The sequence below is a fragment of the Hyalella azteca genome, unplaced genomic scaffold (assembly GCF_000764305.2).
Source record: "Hyalella azteca isolate HAZT.00-mixed unplaced genomic scaffold, Hazt_2.0.2 contig6947, whole genome shotgun sequence".
NCBI classification, from domain to species: domain Eukaryota; kingdom Metazoa; phylum Arthropoda; class Malacostraca; order Amphipoda; family Hyalellidae; genus Hyalella; species Hyalella azteca.
The window spans coordinates 288657-306573 of record NW_025937086.1 but is presented as its reverse complement, the minus strand read 5'-3'; the positions used below and the strand labels follow the sequence as shown (position 1 = coordinate 306573).

Genomic DNA, 17917 nt, shown 5'->3' with positions numbered 1-17917 from the left:
TGATACGAATAGCACCATGAGATAATAAAATCGCCATGGTAAGCTTTAATCAATGATTCCATACAAATAACACAATGAAATAATTGATGAATACATTCTTATATTTCACAAAGATGCCTCAAGTTCTAAATGTAGGAGCTATGGTGAGCTCCAGATTTATTTGATACAAATAAAACCATGCGGGAATCGATTAATACATTCTTATATTTTACCAATAAGTCTTGATGTCACATTTCACAAAGTAGGAGTTTATCAATAGAAACGTTTGAACTGCAACAACTTTCTTCATTTCGGAAAAATTCTAAACATTGAGTTACTACTTTTGCTACAGCTCGTGTTCTTTCATCCACGGCACAAAATTATCATGTTATTATTAGGCTACCTAATAGCAAGTTCACCAGATCTTTGAACGTTTTCATCAAAGATGTGGTCACCTTGCTCGGCGTTTTCTCGGTCTTTAAATTTTTGGATGATCTTTTTTGTTGTTTTTTTAAACGATGTGGTTTTGGCCAGGGCATCGCTGGCACGGACGTCGCTAAGGAAGCCTCTGACATCATCCTGACGGAGGACAACTTCTCCTCGATCGTGAAGGCCGTGATGTGGGGGCGCAACGTGTACGATTCCATCGCCAAGTTCCTGCAGTTCCAACTCACCGTCAACGTCGTGGCCGTGGTCGTCGCCTTCGTAGGGGCTTGTGCCATCAACGACAGTCCATTGAAGGCGAGTGCTGTTATGCAACTCCGAATATTACCACCAAGAAGCTCTTATTTCTGTGTCTGAAGGCGAGTCCTGTTATTGCATTGCAAATATTCCCCCAAAAATCTTTTATTTGTATTACTGAAGGCGAGTTTTGATATACATTTGCGAATATTCACTCCTTCTAGTCCTGAATTATAGATATTCGCAGTGCAAAAATTCACTGATTTTTTGATGTCAATTTTTCTCGATATTGCTTCATTATTGTTTCGAAATTGATGGTTTCTTCTAACAAGACTGTTAAGAGCTGGAATTATTCTCTAATTATCCTGCATTACTTGTTTTATAAATTGGTTCAGGAATTTTTTTTATTTATTCGCCAGAGGTAATTTCTGAAATTGTGTTTTCCTCAGCAACGTTCTCAACGAAAGTTATTATAATGGCTTTATTCATTTACAATTTTTTTTTGTAACATCGGCTACTTTAGTGTATGTGTTGCGTCGTGGCCTCATAAAACTATGCGTTGAGCATTTGACTATTGTAATGTTAGCTCCTATCTTCTATTCTATTTTATTTTCTGTACACTTATAAACTTTTCATCAATTTTCTCAATATTTATAATACTGTCGAAGTTTTGCTGTGCCAGACATTATGATTATCTCTTTGTACAATAAATGAACAAAATAATCGTCGTCACGAAAATCTTAGTGCAATAAAATAATATTATGTTTGCAGACAAGAAATCACGATAATCTTCATAAAATAAAAGGAATGAATATTTGCAGGCTGTTCAAATGTTGTGGGTGAATTTGATCATGGACACGCTGGCGTCGTTGGCGCTGGCCACGGAGCCCCCAACTCCTGACCTGCTGCTCCGTAAGCCTTATGGTCGCACAAAGCCTCTCATTTCCAGGACCATGATGAAGAACATCCTAGGACAAGCTGTTTACATCATCTCCACTATCTTCATACTGCTCTTCTATGGTGAGCTTATTTACTACCGTTGCAGGAGACGTGCTTTTGGACATTGACAGCGGTCGCTGGGCTGATATCAGAGATCCGCCCTCGGTTCACTTCACGGTCATTTTCAACACATTTGTCATGATGACACTCTTCAACGAAATCAACGCCCGCATGATCCACGGCCAGCGAAACATTTTCCGTGGTATCTTCTCAAACCCCATCTTCTGTTGCATCTGGATCAGCACCTTTGTCGCTCAGGTAACACAAGTTCATAGTTCATTGAAGTCTACTGTTCGATACCGTCCACTCTTTCTTTTATGCCATTTTGATCATGTTAATGATTATTACCATGTTATTTATCGTACAACTCTTCAACCCTTTCTCATCAACATATTTTTACTCTTCAACACTCTAGACTCGACAGTATTGGTCCAAGGCTTCACATTGGTTGTACAAATATTCCTTGTACAATTTGGTGCTTTTTTCCTTATACCAGAAATATGATTCGATCATTTTATTGAACTTACGAGACTTTAAATTGGGCTTGTTTGTGCAGATCTTGATCGTACAAGTGGGCGGTGTGGCGTTCTCGACGGCCCCCTTGTCCCTGGAGCTGTGGTTCTGGTGCATCTTGTTTGGTGCCGCGACGCTCCTGTGGGGCCAGGTCATCACTAGCATCCCCACACACTCCCTGCCCAAAAATGTCTTCTCGTGAGTCTATTTTAATATACAACAAACATATGTATATATATATAAGTTGATATAATATAAGTTGATATGTATAATTGTTGATAAAATTTGCCATTTGTGGGCCTACAAAACGAACTTTCTCCAGATGGGGATCAGGAGAACCTGCCAGTGACCCCATCGCTGATCTCAACAACGACGACAAGACAGATTTTGACAACAAAGACAACAAGCGCACGGGACAAATTCTTTGGATCCGAGGCTTGACTCGTCTTCAAACTCAGGTACGATTATTATTATTATCGCAGCCGAGCATCCACCTATTCTATATGCGATCAATCGGCCTGTCGTTCATCTATTTCCTTGCCAACCCATTAGTAATTTTTACTATCTTGTTCTGATCTACTTTTAGTTTGATATCCTCACTGATTATTCTTTAGCTCGACATCTGACTGGTCTATTAACTGGTCAGGATAAATATCTTCTATTGATTCAACTTCTGGTCAAAGGGCAAACTGGTAGTTTAGCATTTAAATTATATTATTCAATCTCCAGAGTCAGCTGCTAATTTATTCTTTATTACAAATTGCTGATACATATTTGTACAACTTTATCAGTTCATCAGCACCTTATTAAACTCTATATCTAAGTTAGTGCATATCCACCCCTGGAAATGAGTTCATATTTTTCTTGAACTACGTTTGCACATCCAGCCAAAGTTCACTTATTCTAGTCCCGAGTCAGCCACGATCTGCTAAATTTACATATTTCTGCTTGAGGTTGAAACCTCTCCACGTGCTCCTTCAATTTCAGATTTCCTCTTTCAGTGCTCGACGATGTTGGTTTTGCTGCATCTCCTGAGTTTTTGAACAGATTTACAGCTCCAGTTCTGAGCTCGCTTCAAACTTTTCTTTTAGTTTCTCCCAATCGTAAATTTTCGCAATGCAGTTTCTCGCATATTTTTCGACTCGTTTATGGCCATATGAAAAATGGTCCGAGTATTTCTGATTTTATTGTCCCAGTTGAAAATTCTGGCGAAAATAATACAGGTCAGTTAAAGTCGATACATCATTTGATGAATCATAGCAAATCTTGCGCGAAGCACGAATTGGGATGAATATCATTCGCTTGGTACAGTACTTGACATTTTATTAATACATAGATTATATCGGTACCAATTTTTTGTTTACGAGCTCATCTCAAGTCTTCAATACACTTGCGTATAAATACGCTGTAGCTTAGCGTTCAGCGCGAAGGAACGATGCAGCGCGCCTGCCTAGCATCAAACAGTAAATGTTCACGAGAATTTCAATCGAGTTGCAGAAGCTCTACCTGGGATCCGGCGTCTCATTTGTGTTATTTCTTCAGCTCCCTCTTCCCTCAAAGGAATGTGATATTCTTTATTTAATATATTCGATGCTCGTTCCCTGACTATGTTTCGCTATCTGAATTAGTCTTCCTTGCTTGTTCTGTTCACGATCAACCCTTTAATTTGGATCTAATAATCCATTCACTGCCCCCTTTTGAAGATAATATTATTGAACATTTTGATGAACATGTTATTGAATGATTTTGACATGATAGTTTTTGTGATTCATAAACGTGATAAGTTTTGCGTAGGCAAATGTTCTAACACTGTCTTTTCCAGGGAAAAATTTTCAAAAATAATTTTTTGCCCGATTATTACGTTTTTATTTTTCGTAATTGCTGATTTTTCTTTTTCTGATTCAGTTTCGTTACCAGTTTTTCGCACCGTTCCTATATTTTTAGGAGGAAGTCTTACTCCTTCACGGGCATTTATCCTAAAAATTACACAAATTTTCCGTACATTTGTGCCAGGCTGTCTCTCCTCTCCTTACTCGTGACCACCAAACGACCGACTGACGAATCCAAACTTTGATAACCCAACCACAGACACTTTTTCGTCGCGGTGTTACGCATGTAAAAGAATTTGTCGTTACCTGAACCTAACCTCAGGTTTGTGAACTATCGTGAGTGTAATCATTTGCACACACTTGAACCACTAAACTGGGGCTAGGAGCGAATAACGACGATTTTTTTATTGTGCGAACACTGCAAACAAGCGCCAGACGCACGGCATCTGCATCAACAAAAACATTTAAAGCGGTCAATTAAGCAATGTTTTTTTATAGACGCTGCCGTGAGGCCTGTCTTTGGCAGCATTTTTGCTTATCCAGGCTTTTTTCGCTTTTGCGATGGACTGTGATCATTTGACGTCAGTTCCATGCTGGAAATATCTGCTAGAAGTTGCTAGTAGACAAAAAGCAATGCCTGAGAATATGAATGTTTTATTAATCAGATTTTTGCAAACAGTTTTTAATTTTCCATTCATGCGTCATTAAGTTCCAGGAAAAGCTACATTAATTTTTGATCCGATTCATTAATTTCTATAGCTCCACCACTTCATCGGATGCGTTTCAAAAACTTCCTTCTAATTCTATGTTAACTTGCCATTGGTGTAAAGTTGCCCAATTCAATTTCGATATCTTCATTAATTTTGAAGTTAATTTAACATTCAAAGTAATTCACACGAATCCTTTTGACTTCATTTCACGTTGTATTTTCTGCAATTATGAAAGGCCCTTCCGTGAAATTTTTTGATACCCATCGACCACAAACTATAATTTTGAAAATCCAGCCCAAAGGAAGGGAGCCCTGTGTATTTTTTGTATTTTATTTTCGTCACTAACTGTGGCAAAGGGATGGTCCCATTCAACTTCCCCTTCACGTTTGCCGCTACGGTACGTCTTCATCATCTGAATTAATAATTAATTCCCTAGAACTTTGCGGAAGATCTTCCAATCATTTCACGCTTGCCTCGTTCAGCCATATTATTGTTGTGCTACTGAATCTAATTTATTAGACTACGTTCTTCTGCATCAACTTCATATGGATTTCTTATGGATCATAGTGGATTAGTCTTGGGCAAATTTTTCTGTTATTATGAATGTTGCGTATCGTTACCTGATTTATGGATCATAAAAGAATGCTATTAGCTAGGCTACGAGGCAAGATGCAGGCTACGATGTTAGCTAATTTTGTACTTTAAGTCTATTTAAAATTAGTATATCTGTAAGCAAGAAATAGTGTTTATTTAATCATCACAGAAATGGTTGGGAATGAAAGGTCGTCAATTTTAATTAAATTCGAAAATGCACAGGTTCAAATGCAGTTTTATGTAACTTTTTTACTATAAACTCGGTGCCAATTCTATCAGTGAATTTAGAACATTTGCAGCTAATACGAGTGGGATGACTAGCTACTGCTTACAGTGTGATCACACTGTTACCATCGCCACAGTTTTTTTGGGGGAGGGGGGTAATTTTGGGCACGATTTTGACTGTTATCGATGTCCTAAAAATGTAATGCGGGCCTCTAATGCCACAAAGAAACGGCTCTTCAACGCGCGTCATCTTCTCATTCCCTGAAACGGCCAGAAGCGCAACACTTGACCGATCGTGAGCGTAGACTGAAGCTTATGCGTGATTCTAATAGATATTATTAGATTATTAATAAGTAAAATTTTTATTGTATTATATATAATCTTTTATATAATGCTTAGTTTTGCTTCAGCTCTTCTTTTTTAGTTTAAAAGTTATTTTGAGCCAATACGTTTGGTATCTCGTGAGAGTGTCGTAGATTAAACTAAGAGTGTTATAGATCATAGCTGCCGCGTGAGCCACTACACATGTTAGGTAAACTTGTGACGAACGACTGACTGCAGACTTAACAATGACCCGTACAGCCACATTAAAAATATTTCATCTTGATAATTATGTTATTCATAACACCTATCTTCCTGAGAGTAATCTGTGCAGATACCTTACCACTGTATTTTTCGTTCTTTACATCACCTAACACTCGTACAAAATTGCTAGTTTCTTCACAATAAGTTGAATGCCACTTGTCTATATAGAGTCGAAACCGTGTTTCAGACACCGTAGATTTACTATCAAATATTCGCAATAGGTTTTTTGACACAATCTTAGCATTTGAAGCTATGTAACTCCCACTAACTATGCTACAATCATCCTTCGACCCGCAATTCATGCAGATGTAACGAAGCGAATATCGTTACTTAAATAAGTGCAATGTCAGCAGCAGCGTTAACTCGTAGCATTGGCTTACGCAATAGCAACAATTTTGAAGACTCTATTTAATTCCTTGGCTTCGTCTCAGTTTCTGCGACCACGTTTTTGTAGAACGTACATTCTGAGTCATTGTGCCGTACGTCGGACACTATATAGCTGCTCAGACACTTAAATCGCATTGAACCGAGTTCCATTTCCTTCACTTGATGACAAGATCAAGTTTTTAGCTGTGATATTTCAGTACATGCTTTTAGTTGCTGTTTCTCACGTATCACGTAACATAAATTTGTGCACCAGTGTTGCGGAAATTGTAGGTAACTATGTTGAGTAATTTTTATCACGTCCTTACAAGAGCAGCTTTTACGGGTCTGTGAAGTCAGAAACGCCCAATGGCATAAAGCTTTTGTAAATTCTGTCATGACAACTGAACAGAAAGCATATCCCAGAGTTTTCCTAACGATACGAAGTCAATCATCTTCGCATTCTTTCAAGCTGGGGATGCAACTGCTTCAAGATCGTCCTCTCATAAGCCTTACACTGTTCTAACGTAGAGTTCTCCTTTCTCTTAAGCCTGAAGTTATAAAGGTCCTACAGATTTGAACCAGATTTTAAGTTCGTGCGGTGCCCGACTAACATCCCCGGAAATTTTTACGGTTCCAGTCAGATTTTTTGCGTCAGAAATACCAACGCTTGAAATGATTAGTAACCACTGTATGGGATACTCAAATAGAAGTAGCCTTTGATTTTGCCCTCTCCTTCTAATTTCTCTCCGTCAGTGATTCGTATAAATAATTTCCCTTTTCATTGATAAATAGATTTTGCTTCCACCTTTCCATATCTGCCTTCGGCTCGCTCTCGCTTACCAACCAGTACTCAATAGCCGCCATTTCCCCGAGTCTGCCTAGCACCATCTTTACTTTATTGAACTAAATTTGCTGTCTACACAATTCACTGTCACTTCATTCATCATTTCGCATCTCTTATTAAACAGCGTAAAGATAAAATTCATCTGTAGTCATTGGTTTGAGTCCGTTAGTTGACCAAGGAGCTGCCGGTTCCCCGACTTATTACCCTTTTTTAACTCGTTTCATCATTTCCGCCCATATATGACCTGCACATTTATACTTCTTCTGCACACACTAGTTAGCCAAGTTATTCAGTTCTTCAGTAATTCCATTGACTCTTTTACGAAACTTCGTAACTTATCACCTTTCGCCCTACAAACCTGAACCTGACATTCAAACACTGCATCGCCTCATCGCCTCTACTCTCACGCCTGCACTGCATGACCGTCTGCTCTGAAAGATAGTCAATTTTTAGATTTAGTCGAAGACTTCATCTTTAGTTCGTTATTTTAGTTGACTTTACTGCGCTCTGAGACTTGAGTAAATGGGTGAGTTTTATTTCCTCATTGAATGTCTAATTGCTTTTTTTTTCCGCAGCTACAGTAGTAGTCATAATCAGGCTTCTTCCTATTTTTTTCCTAACTTGACACCTTAGTTTTTCCCATTGTGTAGTGTAGCTGTGATATTTTCTGCGATTATTATTATTATTATAATTTTATCATTTTCTGCATGCTTCACACTTGTAACAGATTGATTTTCTTCGCAGCAGTTAATTAATTAATTGAGAAGTGCATGTACTGCAAGCGGCGCTCACTACAGCAGTGTTACTAGCGCACTCTTTCCCTCTGTTCTACGGGACCAAATACTCTTGATGACAATCCTTTGTGAGGAGCAAGTGTCATCATTTGGAAATTATGATGGGCAAGTGCCATCATCACTTGGAAGTGATGATTGGACCGATGCCATCATTATTTCGCCTCTCGATTCTCTCGTTACCACTCGGCGTTTCAATTACGACCGTGTCATGAAGACGTGACAGGAGGTGAAGGTATAATTTTAGCAAATGTTTCGCTGTTTATTTGCGTTAACGATTTGGTGAGTGAAATGTGTACCACGTGCACCATGACCTGGTTTTAGTCATGTCTTCTTGTGAATGATGGATGTTCTTGCAAAGATCGTGGCTGGATCCGGATGAATGTTTGATTATCGAGTGCAGTTTGGTGAGTGTGTTATCGCTTCTTCAACTTACATTCTTCTACTGATTCATGAATAATAGCAAGAATTTAAGCTTCACTTATCAATTGAAAGTATATTTTTCGATATTTCTTTCGAATTTTTAGTCATGACGTAGATTACTTCATTGAATATCCATGTAGATTGGTCGTAGGAATATACACCCAATGAACTCTGGCGTCATTTGTTTTAACTGTGCTCTATTTATTTCCATGTAATCCTCTCTCTCATCTTGGGTACATTATTCTAACAGGTTGGTACGCGTGTCGTCTCTTCTATTACAGGATCGTATCACTGTTCTTAGAGGACCCCCAATGTTCTATGTTCTTTCTAACTGTCTGTTCCTGTAGCCTTAACTGTACCTTCACGGTCTCTAGACGAGAGATGGTTGATCTGTAATTCCCTTGCCGTGAGTGGGAACTCTAAATCTCTAAGACCTTCATTAGTTACGAGAGCCCAGCTTCTTTCAGTGCACGATAAACTTAATATCTTTCGGAACAGATGAAACTCTTAGGAGCTAGTCGAAAAATAGGATGTTAGACTACGTTTTGATGTAATGTTTTTTTCAATAGTGCTGCTCTCTTAACAACACGAAGGTCCGAGAGAGTTATACCGGTGCGCATCCCGCTCATGGATTCCGCCTTCTCCTCTCCCTTCCTTGCTTTGGTTGGAGATGTTATGTATGTGTTCACCCGCTTAAGTTGTGTGTCTGTGCGCGCTGTTCGAAAGGCGCAATTCTTGTGTAAAAATCTTGACCGAACTTCGGTGGCCTAATTAACGCACTCCTTATAAGAGTCCAGAATTTTAAGTTGATGTCTGCTGCCTGGAGGGGTGGCCAAGATGTTTAAGATTAAGGTGGCCGGATTGCGGTGTTATTCCATTGTCGATGCCATGTTTATGTGTTCCGGCTTCTTTACCGAGGTGGGCTAAGTGTGCGTGATTGGGTGTGTTAGGCGAAACATTACCTGCATGGTAATAAACACGACGGATGTTACGTGGTACGCTAGGGGACTTTGTTGCGCCTGGTCTGTCGCGGCTGCTCCCGTCTTGACGGTTCTATTAAAATAATAATACCGTTCACGATGCTGCTCACGATACTGCTGTACGAGGTAGCTGCAACTGCATTAAATTGGGAGCGCTCAATTTTCCAGATACCCTTTCATATTATTCCATTTAAATTGCCATAACTGCTTTTCTAATGAGTTTGTTAGACTCATTTAACTGATTTTTTTTCTAATGAGTTTGTTTCATTTATTTTGTAACTGTAGGTGTTAGCTCCCGTTTAGTTGTTTGTTTTACTCCCTAACCAGTAATATCTGAACATTCTGTTTGCTCCAAGTTTCATATTAGTTATCCCATCCCATTGCAGTTGAGAGTTATTCGAGCATTCAAGTCGAACCTGGAAGATCTGGAAGAGCGCCGTTCAAGCCACAGTATTCAGGGATTACAGACCATACGCAACTCTCGGAACGCGCTCTACAACAGATCAGACCATCACTACACGAACACTGTGGGGCCCCAAAAATCGCCCTCTGCGGATGCTGGAGCATCTTCCGCTTCTGCAGCAGCTACTGCTGGTGGCGAGACCGAGCTACTAGTTCCACGCTCCCCACCCTCGTCTAATCCCTCTGCTACTACTCAAAGTACTAAACATCACCGACACCGCTATTCTTCCGCTGCTCTCTCTACTGAACACTTCAATAAGCTCGTCTCCCAATCTCTCCACCTCAACATGGCTGTACACTCGAACACACTCGAACCGACCTACCTTCCAGTTTTACCAGATTTTCCAAACATGGTCCAAGAGACCAGCATCTGACGCAACTTTCCACGCTTTGCTACGGGAATTTTGGCTTGTTAACGCACTCCCGCACGCCTTACTTTTTCTGATGTTCAGTTTGCCTTAGATCTCACAGTTATTGGATTTAACTTGGAGTTTGCTTCTTTTTGAATGCCCTTGTTTTAATATTTTCCTTATTTATTACTTTTAATGAATTTATCCAAATTTAAGTGAATTTTTTTTGTCTCCCAAAAAGTTTTTCTGAATTTGCGCCAATACTTCTTTACGTTTTGAGTTTTCTTCGCGTCCCCTATTCTTGTGGATTTTTTTTCAATTAATTTCTATTTCTACTTGTTTTCTCTCATCCTGAAGTATGCTTGTGACAGCTTCCTTCATATCACAACATTCTTGTAAGCTCAACCCGTGGCCCTGCAGACATTTATGCAACTGCTCTTATGACACATAATTGATGTAATATTTTCATGTTACGTGTAAATTTCTTAGGCTAGTTTTAATGTGTTCGTTATAACGTAAGACAAAGTTGTAAGCCAGAAATTTAGACTGGAAGAAACTCGAGCTTAGTGACAAATTTTCGTACGGAGGCTACAGACGTTGCAAATTGTACTGCTGTCGGGTTCGTTCTTGCACGAATATTCCCCAATGAGGCACCAACACAAGACGACTCCACTTCTGAAGCATTTCAAACACCACAACACTTCTTCTTGGAAGTGTTACCGTTGTACACTTCTACTCCAACTTAGCCTTCTCTCCACCTTCACTGCTACTCTACTACCTTCACTACTACTCTACTACCTGTCATTCTTCCTTAACCCGTGGATGTGGTGCGCTCTTCTTGCTAGCCTAGTCATGGTAACTAACACTAGATAATCGAACTTTCAGTTTTAAGACTGATTGTCTTCGTTTCTTTTATATGGTTGCCCGAGGCGTGGATAGCACTGCATGTGACTGCCTCTTTATTTAGATTGCCTCTTCATTTAGATTGCTTCTCTAGTGATGTTAGTTTGCATTCCTCTGTTCTGCTAATACCAAGTTTGAGGACCTGAACTGTGACTGACCTGCTCCACTTGATACTTCCCAACCTTTGCATCTCTGACCGAGTGTGGCTGGACTTGTATTAGGTAGAATTTTAGTGATGAACCGACATATGAGATACCAAGTAGCTCCCCGGGACCCTCCTCCGAGAATCAACTGATCTGAAAATGCGCGTCCCGACCATCCAGACTTGACTTGTCTAGCTGCTTGCGACACTTCCTGTAGAATTTATTGAATGAACCTTCTTTGTGCCAACGCATTCAACACTCTGTCATCGTCATCCACTCCACAAGAAAAACAAAACACGGCAAACACTTGATTTTGTTTACATCATGATTACAAAACATTGTTCCTCATTCTCTCATCAGTTACTTGTATACTTCATTAACTTGTGTGCAATTTATTTGGGCGTTTGAAATTTTCTTTTATTTCTCGTTAATTAACTGCATATCTGTGGTTGTTATTATTTCAAACTTAATTATTTTTGGAGTTTGTGTGTTCACGTCGCCGAGCTCTAAGTTACTTACCTACTTGGTTTCTCCATTGTAGCACACTAACAAAATTGACTTGTATTGCATCATCACGTCAGGTCTTGTGTCGCTGCGCCGCCCCTTTGTTCCTCATGATATTATCTAGCGATATAAATACCTGATGTTTTGTTTTTGGCCACTGCCGTGGTTCTGAGCAAATGCGTTTGTTATTCTCTTCGTTAGGAGGATGAGGAAGGCGTTACCCTTGAGGGTGGTGAGGTATGAAGCCCTGGCAAAACTAGCAGTACTTTCTGTCTCTCTCTCTCTCTCTACTCTTTCTCTGTTCATGAGCCCAAAGTAATCTTCGGATGTGAGTAGTTGTGTCACACCGAGGCGTTAATTTGACCCCGGCTACAGCGCTCCTTTTATAAATAAAAAGGCTTGACATTCCAGGCCCAATAACGGTCAACACCCGCTGCCTTGATATTCAATAAACAGTCGCTAGTCGTCCCACTGTAGCCTTCTACTTGCTGCGCTCATGTTTCCAATGGATTTTATTATTATCTTAGTTGGAGTTTGTGATCCTTGTGCATGAAGATGTGTTTCTTCTCCAACGGTCCTGGAGTCACACATATCGTGAGTCTTCTCCCCTTCACTTGCAGTCTTCTATTTTATTCTAAAACATTGATTGTCATTATTAACAGCTAATGAATGACTGCAATTTCGTGATAAAATAACCACGGAGTGTTCAATGTATAAAGAAAAGGTACTAAGGATACCATGGATTGGTAGTTAAGCGCAGCTTTGACTTCTTCTAAACCAACACCAAATGAAGTTCTGTAGCTAATAAGCGAAGTTCTAAACGCGAGTAGACTTGTTTGAATTATTTCCTATCTCCCCGCGCCCTTATGTAATTACTGCTCTTACTGTCGTCCTTTATTGAGTAGTAATCTATTTGTGACTCTATAAATATTTATAAATAGTTATAAATATAATATACATATTTTGCTTTTACCGCTAATCATTCATCAATTCCACTATCTGCCAATCATTCTAGCTGTGAGACCCTAGCACTTTAATTATTGTAAATACACACACGCACACTACGAGACTACGTCATCGTACCAGACGTAATGCCCTCCTCTCACCCTTTGTCCTCGTCTTCTTTGGTTTCCGCCATGTCGGGTCGGCGTGCCTTCATGTAATGACCTAACATAAGACAAGGAGAACCCGTGTCATATTATCTTCCTTTGAGAGTAAACTTCCTTTTAAACATTCATACAGGAGTTTGTATTTTTTTAAAGACTACTCATTAGAAGACAGACTCCTTATCTTTTGTTAAGTGTGAGTGAGAGAGTGTCATGTTTCAGCGTGCCCACTGTCGCCTCTTAGCTATTCTAACGCGTAGTGGTCAGGGCTCTAATGATTCTCATGGTTCAGGTGATCGGAGGCACGTTGCAGGAGCGTCTCATTCCCGTACCGTATAGCAAGACCTCCACTGACCAGGCTGTAAGCTCCTGTCTTTTATCCCAGGCTGCTTCTAATCTTCTACTCTTCTTTGATTTAGAGGCCAGCCAAGTGACTGCTCGATCACATCGCTGCCTCTCATTTCTCAATTTCATTCTATGCCTCTTGTCTTTTTTACGCCGCCGCTGCTGCTGCTCGTTTCTTTAAATCGTCCTAGCAATCATAGGCTTGCTCACGCCACTCTTTACCCATTTGAATGCCCACAATTTTTCATCTAGTATTGACGCCAAAATGAGGACTTGAGGACCGTCCTAGATCCTCTACCAGGCAGTCTCTTACACAATTATTATATCTCATGGGAAGTCAACTCATTTCCCTCATAAATGATTCATCACTGTTGTATTATTATGTAAAAAATCCCACTCTTATAAATTTTTCCCTCCTGCCCTGATTAATTCATTCGAGTTGAGCATGAGTACTCCCCTTGTACTTGTGTAAGAGGCCCCTAAATAGATGCCATCCTGAGCTTAGTTAGTATTGTTGCATGATTGGTTAGTTCAACTGTGTAACTCCAGTCGACTAGCCTATTATTAAGGAAATATTCATGGCTCTACATTTCTCTATTTCTTGTTGTCATTCGTGTTGTGTCGTATCTATATTGGTGTTTTTTTTCTAAACTAGGTATGTGTGCCTCTTAGATACTCTTTACAAGATGGAGATGTCTTATATTTGTGAAACCACCGGCCTGATGCATGCACATTTTACAACGTTACCATTTTAACGAAGCGTATTTGTGTGCTTTTTTTATATGCAAAACACGTCTAAAGTCGGAGTTATCGTCTGCATGTGACCATGGAATCCAAATAACGATTTTTACTGCGATTTTTTTTTTTTGAAGTGGGATGTGGGATTAACTGTTTTATTATACATGTCAATTTATTTTTTTCTCAAGCGCTGAAATTTCCCCTTTTTCATGAGAATTTCTTTACATGGGCTTGAGTCGTCAAAGTTTTTGAAAGACATGAAATTTTTTGTTTTTTTTTTTTTCGTTTTGTTTGGAGCGAGCTAATAACATCACACATTTGACACAAATTTTGAGCCGGATTAACATCACGCATTTCACACAAATTATGAGTCGGATTAACCTCACGCAGTTTTATTCAATTTCGAGTCGGATTGACATTAGATAAATGAAATCATTATTGACTCGGATTAACATCGCGCAGTTTTTGCACAGAGCTTTGTTCAAGCCAAAAATTTGGGGCAGACTATTCTACCATAGATGGGGGCGCGTCATACATGCGCATGGCATGACGGACTTCCTGGCATGTCTACACTCTTAAATGTTCTCTGTCGCGCTTGTTCTCGAGACAGTTTTCAGCCAGCTGCGTGCAGTACTCTCCCATGCTCCAATTCTTTAAAGAAATGCGATTAATTTCCATTAAAATTATTCCTGAGGTAAACTTTATTGTTCTTTCTTTCACGTGGGAATGATTATTAAAGTATCGCTCGGCTTCTCTCTCTTCGATTGAATTTTCCTGCAATTCTATTCTTTCTCGATTCTCTCCGGATTCACTGCTTCATAAACCATGTCATTCAAACGATAACCCTGCTGCTGTGCTCTTACCCTCCTCGTATTTGCGTTTTAGCTTACGAGTTTCATGTCTTATATATCTGTAAATATCATCACAGTTCCCACCATTATTAACCTTTTTCTTGAAAATACATAAATTTTTGAAACCACATGATTCTTAACTATGTGTGGTGAATATTTTTAACCAATTAATTTTAGTTGTGAGTGTATCTTAACGCATGCTAATGGAACTCTATGGAAGCATGTTTGCGTTGTGGGGTTGTACGGTGGTAATCACTGACAACTCGTAACGCTTTTAATTTCCCTGAATTTACTGTACTTGTCTTACAACCTAGTAATACGACATCCAATATATTGTCGATTGGTTATTTTAAAACTTTAGATTAATGACTGACTCGAATGAAATAGATGACGTAAAAATGCTTGAAAAAAAATCCTAGCTAATCTGACGCGCATGGACTGCTATCGTCCTTTTGATGAGGTCATATAGAATGTCGACGCTTTGAGTATAAAATGAGTTAATACAAAAAGCTAGCACTACTCCGTGCTCGTCTCATGAAACGTTTTCATCTTTTTCAGATTCGAGTTGTTAATGCGTTCCGACAGGGATTGGATGCGCGCCCATCGAACCCGAACTTGGCAGCGGTGCTGAGGAAGCAATCGTCGCTGAGCAAGCGGCTGTCCCAGGGCTCTTCTCTTGAGTACACTGACATGTGCCCTGAGCCTGAGGAGCTAACTGTGCCAGAAATCGACGTGGAGCGACTTTCTTCGCATAGTCACACGGAAACAGCTGTGTAAAAGTCGTCTTATTGAGGAAATTGATCAACTGCCTGTATAGTCTGAGCCAACATTGCCCGAATGTATTTAACGGTTTGAATCGTAATTTGATTGGCCCTCGCAACGAGTATCAAAGCTGCGACGTTCGCTGGTATTACAACTCGGTTTGTGAGAGAATGTGAACGATGTATTCAGTGTGACCCAGTATCGGAATTTGAAAAAATTGTGTCAGAGTATGTCTTACCTCAAAATGAATACCTTACTACTTCTGTCGTTAACGGACTATTATTACCTAACATAACTTTAACTACTTGGCTCTCAGTGTTCCACACTGCTTGGAGCTGCTGTATCTGCTCTGATGTCCTGAGTAATAACTGACATTCAAAAACTCTTGGTGAACGTCGAGCATGACTTTCGTTGCTTGCGATGCCCCTCCTTCTTCAGATACTCGTTTCGAGTATTATAACAACCCTGTTAGCATGCGAAACGGTGAATAAGATTATGTACTTACTTCCTGGCGTTAGTGTTATATCTTTGGTATGGGATGACGCCGCAGATCGTGCACCGGAGAGAAATTTGTTGGTGTTGAGCTTTCGCTGCACGACGCTGAACCGGGACTTGACTGTACAGCCAACCACAACCTTCGTTTCTCATGTCCCACTGTTAATAGTCTTGTGTATAGTAAGGGTTGTTATTGCATAGTCTACCAATTATAGTAATGGTAAAGGGTTTTCGCCAGAGGGTTAGATCTGTTGAATATTACTATGGACAAATTAATATACTTGTAGTGGTGGTAACCTACGTAACTTAAAAAAGAACTTGTGGACTTGTATATTTAAATGTTCTTGGTTCTTGTTTTCTAAAGCAAATCATGTTGGCTGTTCCTGATAGTCTATACAATTGTTTTGTTTATGTTTGTCAGTATTGTTTGGTATATTTGATGTGCGTTTGGGAATGACAGTGTTGTGGAGTTTTCACAGCGCAGGAAAATTATTTCTCTTGCGCCAGGCACTTGGCCTTTAATGGCTTTGCATTTATAATAGTAATATCCATCAATAACTATCTTATGAAGGATTTTTGAACTTAGTAGTTCGTTGATTGATGGCACTGAACATTCGATTGGCAACTTATACATCGGTATTCGTGTGTCACTTCGGCCATGATTAATTGGTATCGGTAAGGTATAAGTGCGGGTTATGATTGTGGTGGTAATGGTGATGTCTGACGTGGTGAGCCGTGTGGCTCTGTTGGTTTGATGTTAGGAACAGCATGAAATGATTGTTGAAAACTAAGAAAGAACGGAGCCGTGGGTGCGATTGTTGACTCAACTGCCTGCAGTATTTGCTCGATCGCAGTTACGAACGATGAAGTCTAGTTTCTAGATCACACTTCGTACGTTTGGTTGCGTTGCGACGATTTTCGTTTTTATTTTCGTGGTGAATTCTGTCTGCTTCGTGCGTGCGTTCGACCACTGGAGTCCTCGGTAGTCTCGTCGTTAGCTTAGCATTTGCAAAACTAGAGGTTCTGCAACGCTTCATTTTACCCTCGTTCTGCGTAAAAAGAAATCACTAACGTATAGCACAACTAATTTTTGAACGCCTATTTTAATTGTTAACTTCTTGCGGAGCGACTGTCATCCACATTCCAGCTTTCTGGAAATTGCTTATTCAAGTATAAATAAAGATCCCAGTTTAACAGCTATTTTAACATACTTTGACACCTCGTTAACTCGCGTTTGCGGAACTTTATAGCATTCACGAATTTTTCTATCCGATTTCTGTTCAGTAATTCAAGACGTGCAGCAGACAAGCTAGAAGGAAATGTTTCTTTTATTACCGAATCGGTCGCTTAGATTTATTATATGTTCATCCCATGTAGGTACAATCATTTGTGAAGGAAATCATTTTAATGTTTTATAATCTCTGCTAAGGATCTTTAATTTCGCTAAGAAGCAAAGGCCTCTGTGTCAACAACATATACGCTGATTTTAGTAGGTAATGTTTCTAATTCTAACTGTTCTTATCATGGTGAACGTAATCATAAGGAACTGGTTCGATCCATCGCGCACGATTCATATCTGCCGTTATTTTCAATTTACCCTTCCCATTACTCGGCCCCCGCCACCCCTGTCCCCTCGGAGTCCTGTTGTGTGATCCTCCTTCCCTTCTTGCCGAGGGTTCAATAATCCCCGCCCAAGTTTCCATTATCGCCGGCAGGTGTTGTCTACATGTGCGTGAGAG

The 17917-nt window shown here is 39.8% G+C and overlaps 1 protein-coding gene across 1 annotated transcript in view; it reads left to right on the top strand.

Moving 5' to 3' along the window:
• The window catches only part of LOC108671635 (plasma membrane calcium-transporting ATPase 2-like), a 38898-nt gene extending 23340 nt beyond the window's left edge, over window positions 1-15558 (top strand). The window contains 7 exon segments of the mRNA XM_047881069.1: window positions 514-720; window positions 1482-1700; window positions 1702-1917; window positions 2216-2370; window positions 2495-2630; window positions 9906-10179; window positions 15480-15558. Coding sequence (XP_047737025.1) covers window positions 514-720; window positions 1482-1700; window positions 1702-1917; window positions 2216-2370; window positions 2495-2630; window positions 9906-10179; window positions 15480-15493 — 1221 coding nt within the window. The 3' untranslated portion in view covers window positions 15494-15558.
• The last annotated feature ends 2359 nt before the right edge of the window (window positions 15559-17917 follow it).